The 12241-nt window shown below is 61.3% G+C and overlaps 1 protein-coding gene across 6 annotated transcripts in view; it reads right to left on the reverse strand.

Moving 5' to 3' along the window:
* Nucleotides 1-12241, reverse strand: part of ARHGAP44 (Rho GTPase activating protein 44) — a 185085-nt gene that overhangs the window by 1739 nt on the left and 171105 nt on the right. For 2 of the 6 annotated variants that reach the window (XM_040453167.1, XM_040453166.1), the window contains 4 exons: nucleotides 10928-10945; nucleotides 9932-10183; nucleotides 6100-6257; nucleotides 3481-3861 (listed from right to left, as the gene is read on the reverse strand). In XM_040453167.1, the coding sequence (XP_040309101.1) occupies nucleotides 3481-3861; nucleotides 6100-6257; nucleotides 9932-10183; nucleotides 10928-10945 (809 nt within the window). Of the gene's footprint in view, nucleotides 1-52; nucleotides 116-1585; nucleotides 1637-3480; nucleotides 3862-6099; nucleotides 6258-9931; nucleotides 10184-10927; nucleotides 10946-12241 lie in introns of all 6 variants that reach the window. The other 4 variants (XR_005784025.1, XM_040453164.1, XM_040453163.1 and 1 more) reach the window with 4 other exon arrangements.

The raw sequence follows: 12241 nt of genomic DNA on the forward strand, positions 1-12241 counted from the left end.
ACAGACCACACCCCCCCTCCCCCCCCCCATCGGCCCCAGGACAGCTGCTCACCTCCCGGTACGTCCTTACTGCGGGCACTGAAAGATCATGCCTTCTGGGAGCCGATCAGGAAGACTGTGCCCGAGGAAACCGGGCTCAGCATGCGGAACTCGGGGCCTCTGTGGGCCCCAAGCCCAGGCGGTTCCTCAGAGCCGGTAGCTAGGTGCACACAGGAGGTGGTGGACCCAGGGGGTGGCCGGGGGACGGGGCAGAACGAAGGCCCTGGGGGTGCTCCGCCTCCCCTCACCCCCCCCCTCCCCCTTAGCCAGCTTCCTTTCTGGCCCCACACAGCCTTGCCTTCAACCTGGGCCTGGAGGACAGGGACGTGTTCCTAGAAGGGGTGGCCCTGGGCCAGCCTCCGGGGTGGGGCAGGGAGGATGGGGGGGGGGGGCTCTTTAGGGTATTTTTTGAAACCAACATTCAGCCCAAGGACGGACAGACATTCGAACGTACAAACATAGAAGCTCTGGGACAAACGTCCTTCTGTTGGTCACCCCGCCCCCCAAACGGTCCTCAAAGCGTCCTTCCAACCCGTCTTCATCCTACTGAGAGGGGGCCCCAGGCTCAGCTCCCCCTGCCTCTGGGGACGCCTCGTGGCCCCGCCTGGGGACGTCTACCCTGCAGCCTTCTGTCCAGATTCGAAAGCCCGTCCTGTCACCTTGCGGGTGTGGCTGTGGAATCACAGGCTGCCTGCTGACCCGACTGTTCCCTGAGAGCCCGGAGGGAAGGCAGCCCACTGGCCCGGGGGCAGGATGGGGGGGGGGGGGGGGGACAGGAGCCCCCACCGACTGCCGGGGAGGGGAGACAGCCTCAGAAGCATCTGTTAGGAGACCCGGGACGGGGGAGGAGGAGGGCCCAGGACACCCTCGTGCTGTGCCTGTCCCCAGTCTCCACAGGACCAAGGGCCTGGCAGCTTCCACGGAGGGCTGGCCCCCAGGGGGAGAGCCGCCCCTTACTGAGACCAGAACAGCGGCTTTCCTCGCTTTTACTTTTGAGCATCTAGTCCCTGTGGGCAGAGGAGACCGGGCAGAAACCGGGGGGAATGCTCCCCAAACCCTGAGTTAGGAAGGACCAGGCCGGCCGCAGACACTGGGGCGAACAAGCCCAGGCTGACCCCACCGCGGCGGATTCTTCGGGCCTCGCCGGCTGCGTCGGCCCAGAGGACAAGTTAGAGCCCCCGTGGGAGAGTGGGGGTCCTCCAGGGGTCCCCGCAGCACCGGGCGGGACCCTCACGGGACACCCGCCCAAGCCAAGGCCCACGCTGTCACGCCTGCACTCGTAAACCACAGGGAGAGGGCGCCCGGTGCCTGGGGGTGGGGGCGGGGGCGGAGAAGGTGGGGGGAGCGGCTAAGCCTGCTTGCGGACTTCCTCCCCGGGACCCAGCGCGAAGCCAGCCAGACCCCACGAGGCCAGCGGTCCCCCGAAAGCCAGAGGGGCTCGCGGGCGTCCCCGAGGCCGGGGAGGGCGTGGAGTGGAGCTGCCATGCGGGCGGGTCGGAGCCACATGCAGAGCCGGGCGCGCCGTGGCCCCGGGGGGGCCGCTTACCCTGAAATCCCCCTCACGCGCATCCGCAACCGCGGCCCTCCCGTCACACGGCTGCAGGAACACAACGACAGGATTCGGAGAGAGGAATAAACACGATGAGACAAGAACGGGACAAAAAACTACGCGGAGCAGGACAGTCCGTCGGGCCGCGCCCCAAGTGTCACAGAGGAGGCCCGTGCGGACGGACAGGACGACAGCGTGCTGCAAAGAACACGGACACGCCACGGCGTGGGGGCCGCCCCTCAGAGCCTTCCACTGCCCACGTTCGGCCCCCGAGTTTGTCCTCTGATGGTGTCACCACCCGTCCGTCTCTGTCCAGGGGCAGCCCAAGCTCCTTCCGCTGCTTCCGGCATCAACGATGCCACCCCGCGTCCCTTCCCTGGGGTGGCTGGAGGAGCGGCCCCTCGGGCCGACTCGGGGTGACCTCGAGCTCCTGGGGTCACCCGGGCCCCCTCCCCTGTGGAGGCATCACCACCGTCAGCTACCAGCAGGAGGCGGCACTCACCTTCGATTTTCAGGGAGGAATTTCCTGTATTTTTTACAAGCCTCGGGGCAGCCGTCAGCGGCTGTACCTCGGACCTTAATCACACCCCAAAATAAAGCCAAAGCACCAGAGGCTGCTCCCCGCAACGTTCCAATCTCCCGACCCGCCCCAACCGCTCGGATCAGACAAGCCCAAGGGCGCTGGACCCCGCAGGCTCGCCCTCCCTCGTGACCCAGGTGGAAAAAAACCTCACTCCTGGGGGAGGGGGGCGGGAACGGGTAAAACTACCATCCCCGTCGGAAATCGCAGGGACCCCGAGACCTAGGACCCCCTGACGCGTGCAAGGTATAGTGCGTGGACGTGGTAGGTGCACAGGTCACGTGCACTTGGGTGTGGTGTGTACGCATGTGTAGGAACCTGGTACGTAACGTGGACGCGGACGTGGGGCATGTGTTTGTGTCTGCGTGCTGTGCGCGTGAATCCGGGGGATGTGCACGCACACCCCAAGCCGCCTCGGCTTCTGCTCCTTGGGATGGCACAGGAGAGACACGCCCGGGGCCCCGCCGCCCGGCCAGACGCGGCCCGGTTCCAGGCCCAGACGCGGCCCGGCGCCCTGCCTGCCTCCCTGACCGAGGAAAACGCTCGAAGGACTTGGGCGGCCGCCGCAGAGAGTCCCTAACGTCACGTGGTCGAGCGCGCCTGGGGAGACGTTTCAAAAATACCCTCTTTCTCCAACCCACAAACGGGTTCTGCTGAATGCGGCATTCGTGATGTCGCGCTTTTACGTTTTCTCTGTTGGGGCGGGGGGCGGGGATAGCTCCATCTTTAATTTTTAAACTTCAAGCAAAACGAAATGGAGCGGTTGGGGGCTCGTCCGACAAGCACCTCAAAGAGCCGGGATGGCGGGGCGGGAATACGCATCTTTCCTGAAACCGACCCTCCCCCGAGCGTGGCTGGAAACGCATTTTTCTAATGAGGCTGGTTTCCTTAAGAGGGAAACCCCGCCTCTGGTTCTCGGCCTCTGTTCTCAAGATCGGGGTCTGCAACTGCGCCTGCACGTGGGCTCTGGCCAAGGCAAGCGGCCAGTACACTCACCTGCGCTTACGCGCCGGCTGGTCTGGATCCCAGTCCGGCCCCCACCCTCCCCTGAAGCCCCATCCCGAGGACTCGGTGCTCAGCCCCCGGGTTCCGAACGGAATCCGGAATCGGAACCCCGTGCCGGCAGGGGTTCCACGGGGAGAAATGCCATCGGGCGCGCTTCCCGCGGGACAATCTGGATCTGCTGACCTCGTGGCGGGGGGCTCCTCGGGCCCCAGCGCAGCTTGTCGACGGACAGTGGCGCCGGTGACCCCGTCCACCGGGCACGGCCAGCTGAGCGCGGAAAAGCATGCGGGCGCCGCGGCTCGGTTACCTGTAGACATGCTCTCCCCGGGGGCCACGCCATCCAGCACGGGGTGCTCCGTGGACTGCGGACTCGGGGCCGGCAGGCTGACCGTAGGAGGCTGAGGGGGCGGCAGCGTGGGTCTCTGTCGGGGCTTGGGGGTGGGCCGAGACTTGGCCGCGGCGCTCGTGAAGCCGGCGGGGGAGGCCAGGGCAGGGGCCGCGGCGGCCGGGGAGAGCTGGCCGGAGGCCAGGGAGTACCCCTGAGGGTAACTCAGTCCGTAGGGCGAGGGGGTGCTCGGGGGCGTGGGGGACAGGCTGAGCGGGGACGGCTGGCCGGCAGACTGGTCAGCCACGGCCCCCGGCTGGCCGAAGGGGACCTTGGGCGGGATGGGTGCCAGCTTCTTGGAAACTGGAAGAGAAAACACAAGAACATACACACGCGAGGTTGTGACGCGTGCCCGTCGTCGGCCCAGCCTCGCCACCCCCTGGCCTACGCCCCCCCCGCGCGCGCAGCCTGTACAGCTTTTAGAGATCCACCCAGAACCGCAAGCTTTCTTGCCTTCCCATCTGCGCTAGTCTCTCCCCCTCCGCCCTGGATCCCTGCCGTGACGCACACGCGGCCCCAGCCAAGCCCGAGAGCGCGCTGCCCACGCACGGCCAGTGGCCGGCTGCCCAGCGTCCTCTCGTGGCTTCCGAGAGGTGACAGGTGTCCAAAGTGCACTGGGAAGGGGGAGGCTGCGACACGGGGTCCGACAAGGACGATCAGAGCTCACTTGGAGACACGGGGGACCCTGGGGCTGGGCAGGGGGCCGGGGGCGAGCGTCTGGGGACTTCCGGCTGAACCTGCCCACTGGCTCCTGGCTCCTGGCAGAGCGACCGATGCCCCGGCTCCTCCGGCCGCAGAAGCCCAGCGTCTCTCTCGCCTTCTCTGTCCTTTCCCGGTCCTTCCTCGGAACCCTGTCTACTCGCCTCCGACGTGGTTTTCTCTCCAGAATTGTCCCCTCTGGGCAAAGACCACCCAGGCATACAGCCCCAACCCCTCTTTTTATTTCCTTGACTGTGCTATGGGATGGCAGATACTTTACAAATTACAGATGAACCGGTAAGAAGGACAAAATCCAGCACTTGGATGACCCCGCTGATGTGCAGACGTTTTGAGAAAGCGATCACTAACTAACGTGGCAGAATCAGGTGACGGCTGCTGGGGGCAGCGCTGATTCCAGAAGAAACTGCCTTTTAGATGCTCCAGGAGGCACCGAGGACTCTTCTCCCTACCCCCGCTTCCCACCCCCCACCTTGGAACCAAATCTATTCTAATGCGCTCCCCGGGCTCTGCCGGGGTGCGGAGTGGACAGGGACAGTCTCACCAACCTGGGGTCAGGTCCCTACCTCGTCTTACCCACTGCAGTTTATTTCAACCTCCTCCACACAACGGACAGGGCAGTCTATCCCGCACAGGGTTGTAGTGGTTACACAGCATCATTCATGGAGAGCAGCAACCAGGACCCGTAACAAAACCACTGCTCAGCCGGACAGCCCCCGCGAGGACAGCCGGGGCTCTCGACGGCGGAGTGGCTGCTGCTGGAATGACTCGGGGTGGGCGGTGAGCGGAGACCCTAGGCACCGAGGCTCGAACACAAGCTGGGGGGAGGGGAGTGCCAGGCGACGGCACCATGTCTGTGATGACACTGACCACTCCTTGGTGGCAACGGGACTGGGCCATGACATAAAGCTGGAGGCACGGTGTGAAAAGACGAAGCGGGCTTAAAAACACACAAAAAAGCTTGGGGCGCCGGGGTGGCTCAGTGGGTTGTGTCTGACTCTTGGTTTCGGCTCAGGTCACAGTCTCACGGTTCGTGAGTTCAAAGCCCCACGTTGGGCTCTGTGCTGACAACACGGAGCCTGCTTGGGATTCTCTCTCGGCCTCTCTCTCTGTCCCTCCCCTGCTCACACTCCGTCTCTCTCTCAAAAATAAACAAACTTCGAAAACATTTTTTAAAAAATTAAAAAAAAACAAAAAAGGTTAGGACAAGTACACATTCCGTGGTGCTCCCCATTTATGAAATGTCCCCACAGAGCAGCTCGTTAGCTTCCGGAAAGTCATTCCAGAGAGAATAACTGGGCCTTTTACAGTACGCTCCACGGAAGATTCTGGGTTGGGTGGCTCATGGGTCCGCCTTCCCAAACAGAAACACGGAAGGTCAGGACTCCTGTGGAAACAGTCCCGATTCCCTCGGGAACCTTCCAGAAACAATCTGTGGAACCTTCCAGAAATGATCCCAGGGGTAGGCAGCTGTGCGCCAGTGTCTCTGGGCTCCTGCCGAAGACGCCACATAGCATCTTAAACGATGGCGGTAGGGCCTGGAAGGGTCCTTGAAGACCCGTGCCATCCTGGGCAATGACGTCTACACAGAGGTCTTAGTGTACGAGAACCGATGCCCTGGGTACACTGTTCAAATGAGTCGAAGAAGGAATAAATTATGAAGTGGGCCCTCTCAGAGCTGGTTAACTTCCAAAAGCTCTCACGCCCGGTCCAGGGACGTCTCGCTAAGTCCGCGGTTTCTCAATATCCACGCCCGCCGAGGGACACAAGCGTCCAGGCAGTGTCCCAGGCCCGAGACCCACGCGAAGGGTGGCGGTGACGTACCTTTCCGAAGAGTGTGAGGGCTCTGGTCTGGGGGCGGCTGGCTGGGGCTGGCGCCTGGTGGGGCCCCTGGCTGGGTCCCCGTACAGGGCGTCCCCTGGCTGGAGCCTGGACTTCCTTTCTGCCCAGATCCAGGAGAAAGCTCCTTGCTTTTCGAAGCGCTGGAATAGAAGCACACAGGATAAGAAAGCCCCTGAACTTGGGCAGGTGCAGCGTCTGCCTGCGGGTCGCAGTCCCGCGTGCTCCTCCGGGCCAGCTCCGGTCTGCCCCATGCCCTTCATGATGCCTTCAGAGATACTCCTGGAGGCCACTGTCCCTTCCTGGGCTCTGGGGGCCCGGGTGCTGCTCCCATCTCCACATCCGTGGCCCCCACTGCCAGCCCCCTCTCCACGCCTGTGTCCTCTGTCCACCAGGAGACCATGAGCATCTCCACTCTATCCTGTGATCGACACGGGGGTTCTTGGACACCCTGACATGGGAACACCTAGCTGCTCTTGGTGTTTCTGTGTCTACGGCATAGCAGGGCCAAGAGGGCTTCCCTGGGTCACTGTGTGACATGGGGGCTCCCTGCGGGGCCTTGTGGCCGTGGCTGTCCGCTGATTTCCCTGACCTCCACCACAGCCCCAAGCCGAGTAGGGCTTCTGGAACCCATCCTGGGGACGAGCGAGTCCCAGCAGGTGGGAGGGTTAACACAGTCCTCGTCTGTGCTTCCAAATGTGGCCAGCTCAAGTCCCAGGCCCCCCGGCTTAGGTGGCGTAAGGGCCAATGGGAGTGAGGGCCTCTGACGTCCCTTGAATTGACAAAGGGACACCTGGGTCACCGTGTCCCAAAGGGGATTCATCCTTCACTGCTGGCTTTCCGCCAGGCATGGTCCTAAGCATCAAGTGCATGTTAAGAGACACCCTACTCCACGCCACAGAATAGGGACAGCAGATATACGGCCAGCTCATCACTCCGCCCCATCCCCCACTACGCCCTCTAAGGCAGACATTCCTAGTTGATCTCCAGAGGTCCCCTCTGCTGGGGTTCCCCACACGGTGCTCCAGGAGGCCCCTGGCAAACCAGGGTTTAAGCTACCTGCCAGCCGTACAGGAAACCGCCTGGACTCTGATGCCCTCGGGTAGGGTGTGGGGATGGGAACCTCAGTCCTTCACCCCGGCCACCTCTTCCCCACGACAAGAGACAGAGCCTCAATCTATCTCGAGGCCCCAACTAGGAGAGCTACAGATATGGCGCCCCTTCCTTTTTTTTTTTTTTCAACGTTTATTTATTTTTGGGACAGAGAGAGACAGAGCATGAACGGGCGAGGGGCACAGAGAGAGGGAGACACAGAATTGGAAACAGGCTCCAGGCTCTGAGCCGTCAGCCCAGAGCCCGACGCGGGGCTCGAACTCACGGACCGTGAGATCGTGACCTGGTTGAAGTCGGACGCTTAACCGACTGCGCCACCCAGGCGCCCCATGGCGCCCCTTCCCACCGGGGTTCGGTGAGAAGGGCTGGGAGGCAGGGGCCGGGGCTGGGAGAGCAAACGCCAAAGTACAACTGGTTTTCCCCGCGTGAAGGAGGGAAGGGAGCGCCACGTCCAAGGCCGTGGTAAACTCTCCCCCTTCTCGGGGGGAAGTTTCAAAGCACACGTGGGTAAGTCCCCTCTCCGCCCCCCAAAAAAGCCATTTCATCCAGAGGGTCTGGAAGGGCAACTCCTTTCTCTGTGCTGTTAACAAAAACAACGAAACCCTCGAGTGCCCTTGGCTCACTCGGGTGAGGCAAGAATCTGTCTTTTATTCTTCCTCAGACCCAACGTCATCAGACACCCAGGCATTCAGGCCAAGTCTCTATTCATCCTTCCTTCCACCTCTACCGCCATTAAAACAGTAAAAGAAAACACAAAAGTAGCAAAGAATCTGCTTCTTGTGGGATTCCAGACTCTTCTTCCTTAAGATTGGTAAGACACCTGCCCATGGAATGTAGGGACCAAGCAGCTCACACGTCTTTGCCCCGCCCAGCTGATGCACCCCGCCCCCCCCCCCCCGAAACAAGGCTTTACCTACTTACTAGCCTTGCTGGTTTCTCTCCAGCACAGGTACAGCTGACCCAGTGGGGAGAGGAGGGGTGTAAGGTGGTTACTAGGAGCGCTACATGGAGAAGGCCCAGGGAAGGGCCCACTCAAGGACACGTTAGTTCTGGGGCCACAGGACTCAGCGAGCTGGGGCGCAAAGGGGGCGGGAAGCAGAGTCTAGGGTCAGAGTTAATGCCAAGCAGATGAGCGGGAGGCCGAGGCTGAGTCTGGCTGGAGAGAGCCGCCAGGCCTGGAGGTTTGGGGGAGGGGGGGGGCTGGGGGGGGGGGTGGCATGTAACAGGAATCTGGCAACTGGAGGCATCATCATCTGAGCTGCAAATGTCCACAACACAGAAAAAAAACAAAAACAAAAACTCCAATGGAACACCCGTCTGTACTGGAAAGAATCCATGTGGGGGAGAGAAGGAGACAAACAGAAACGCTGGTGCCCAAAGGAGAGCGACAGCTGGTTACCCCGAGAGAAAGGGGCGGTACGATGTATGGCTGTAGAGAGACAAGAATGGCCTCTTGGTTACTCTGATCCAGCGGGTCATGTCCCCTGCCCGTGAGCGACTCTCAAGGCCACCCAGCTGTGACATTCCGGGACACCTTCAGAGGCTGGGGGAGTCCACCTTTGAGGGGCATTTCCTAGAAATGTTGTTTCTACGCCAAACAGCGTTTAGCCCCAAGTGTTGGTTCAGGCTCAGTTGCTTAACTGCCCGACTCTCGGTTTCAGCTTGGGTCATGATCTCGTGGTTCGTGGGTTTGAGCCCCACATCGGGCTCCATGCTGATAGTGCAGAGCCTGCTTAGGATTCTTTTTCCCTCTCTGCTCCTCCCCTGGTTACTCTCTCTCTCTCCCTCTCTCAAAACAAATAAAATGAAATAAAATAGAGTAAAATAAAATAAAATAAAATAAATAAAAGTTTGGCTTCCCGAAGTCTCCAACAAAACTTTTCCAGCAGCAGCAGCCATGGGGGAACGCTGCGTCCCCTAACAGAACGCAGAGGCATCTGATTTTTCCCAGAACACATGGAAACACCCAGCAAAGCAGTCTTGTGCCATTCCCACTTCTAGGATACCCCTTTCAAGGAAGGGTCAAAGTCTCTCTCCCCTGTGACCCCGGGGTGGCCGTCGCTGGGACGGGACTGCCTGAAGAGCACCGATCACACGTTTCCTCCTTGGATGGACCCAGTCCTCCATAAATGCTCACTGCACTGGCGGCGCCCTGAGCTGGTCTGCTTTCTCTCCCCCCCCCCCCCCCCACCCCGGAAAGAATGGAAACTCCACCCGGCAGCAGGCTGCACGGGCCACCAGGCCCAGGGAGGCCACCTGCCTTCCTCTCCAACTTCCCCGATCTGCGCCCAGGAAACTAGGCAGAGAGAACGGCGCAGAGGAGAGAAAGGGAGAAATACTGAAACTCCGTATTTCGAAACCGGAAGTATTTACAGCCCAGGAAGCAAGCGGACAGGAGGGCGGGAAGCTTCGATCTCTCACGGATTTTAAGAGCTGCCACCTTGGCCGGCTGCTGGCGGAGGGAGTGGGGGAGGGGGAGGGAATGCTATTCTTGGGAAGCCTGGGCTCGGTCTGAAAATCCGGGGAGCTGGGAATCAGCAGGTGCCGGCGTGACGCGCGAAGCCAAACACGAAGGCTCAGGCACGGGGAAAGTGACAGCAGCCGGAGGCCCCCCCGCCCCCCCGCGCGCGCCCAGAGCCCCCCCCCCCCCCGCCGCCCCGCCCAGGCGCGCAGCCAGCCCGCCCCCCCACCTCCCCCGGCTTACCTGGTGCGCTCCACCCCGGGCTGGAGCCCCAAGCCCGACGGCGAAAGCGAGGGGGCCGCCGCCGCCGCCGCCGCCACCGCCACCGCGGGGCCGTCCGGGGGCTGCTCCGGGAGCGGCGAAGGCAGAGGCGCGGCAGCCAGCTCGGCGGGCGGCGCGGGGGGCTGCATGGTGGGCGGGGCGCAGGACGCCTTCCTGCCGGCCGAGGAGCCTCTTCGGGCCACCCAGGACGTGTCCATGACCCGCACGCCCATGCTGGCGAGGGACACAAAGACAGCCGCTTAGCCGCGCGTGACGGGGGTGGGGCTCCCTCCCCCGCGCGGCGGACACATTCAAGCACGTCCGCTGGGAGAACAGCAGCGAAGCCTTAGCGACCCTCCTCCTGGGCGCCCCGGGGAAGCGAGGCCGGGCCGCCGCCGCGCCCCCTGCCGGAGGCTCCGGGGTCCCCCAGCCGCGCGCACCAGCGGCCCCCGGCGCTTCCACCCTCTGCCAAAGCCAGCTGGCCTTAGATCTGCGTGTGGACTCCAAAGCTGTCCCCCAGAGCAGAATGCGGCCTCTCTGGGGGCACTCGCTTGCCCCCCCCCCCCCCCCCCCCCCCCACACCGGGGGGGAGGGGGAGGTGAGGGGGGGAGGGAGCAGCATCGCACTAGAACATGGCACTGACCAGCAGGACACATCTAAACGTCCGTCCTTCCTTTTGTCACTTGGGGTCTAGAGCACAGGCCCGAGTCCGGACTCCCGCACTGGCCCCAGGACCCTGGCCCGGCTGCAACCCCTACAGGCCCCAGCCGCGCGTCTCTGCCGCAGGGAAGGGGCTGATCGTGCCTATTGGTCACTCCGGGTTCCGATTCGCTTTTAACCACCGAGCCACAGCTTCCATTAAAGCCGGCCAAGCACCCAAACACGGCACATTCACCCTCTCGCGGAGCTCACTAAGGCATGGCTTGCTTTGTTTTCAGAGATTGAACGTGACCTCGTGGCTACCCGAGAATACCGTACCTTTGGATTTTCCTAAGGCTGCAGGGACAGAAACATACAGATATTAGTGTCAAAAAAACTATGCCTTCCTTTGGACACACAGGTTGCCGGGGTCGGGGTCTGAGAGTGGGGCCTTTACAGTGCCGTGAAATGCTTTCAATTGACTTGGCCTCTCTAGTTCGGGCGACTCTTCCGATTGGGCCAAGGTTGTATCCTACCAAGCTCACAGGTGAATAGAGAGAGAATCTGGAGGGCTGATATTGGTGTGGGTAGGAGTACGGGTTGGGGGGGAGAGGGTGTCATAAGGGAGAAGAAAGAAATCGGTGGAAATTGCCATCTGCTGGCTTCCAAGTTACATGGTTTAGAAGGCTATCCATTCTGGGGCGCTTGGGTGGCTCAGTCGGTTAAGCGTCTGACTCTTGATTTTGGCTCAGGTCATGATCTCACTGTTCACAAATCGATCCTCCATTGGGCTCTGCGCAGGCGGCTCGGAGCCTGCTTGGGATTCTCTCTCTTCCTCTCTCTGCCCCTCCCCCACTCACGCTTTCTCTCTCTCCCCCCAAATAAATAAACATTAAAAGAAAAAAAGTTTTAGAAGGCTGTAAATTCTTTCTGTCGCTCTAGGAGGTAACTGGTACCGTGGTGTGAAGTCAAGACTTTCGCCGTCTAAGCCAAGACCTGATTATTTCCAGTACTAGGGAGACGCAAACATTTGTGCGACGAGAAAACCTTCCAGCCTCCATGTCTGCCGTGTATCTACACAGGGGGGTGTGGGTATGGGGGTGAGCTCGCACTTACTCTGACCCTCCCCGGTCAGAAGCACAGACCTATTACCATGAATTCTGTCCACCCCGAAAGGGCTTTAACTTTAGACGCGAGCACCAACATTAAACAAACAAACAAACAAAAGGTTCAAGTTCCTAGACTGGTTGTTGCAGGTGGGATTTGGGTCCTCGAAGGAAACGTGCCTCAGGATGGAGCAGGGTCAGTAAAAGCAGAGCACACACGAGGATGGGGACAGCTTCCTGACACTCGTCCCTCCATAAGATCCCCGGAGGTCTTTTCGCATCCCGTGTCGTGGTTACTATTTCTCATCTCCTGTGGAGGGCGCCTGGGGGATTAGGGGGCTGGATGCCTGGGTCTCTTTCCAGGACCTACTAGCTTTCAAGTCCTATTGGGTCTGAGGAACCCCCCCGTCTCCCCCCCAATAAATAAGCACCTTCTCCAGGAGCTCCAGAATCGCTCCTGGAGGCCACTCGAAACTCTAGGACAAGGTCCAGCTGCACACCCTGGTGTTTAAAGGGGACTGCAGGGGAGAAGCATTAGGCTCCAGAA

The sequence above is a fragment of the Herpailurus yagouaroundi genome, unplaced genomic scaffold (genome assembly GCF_014898765.1).
Source record: "Herpailurus yagouaroundi ecotype Mexico unplaced genomic scaffold, PumYag 208, whole genome shotgun sequence".
In the NCBI taxonomy this organism is placed as follows: domain Eukaryota; kingdom Metazoa; phylum Chordata; class Mammalia; order Carnivora; family Felidae; genus Herpailurus; species Herpailurus yagouaroundi.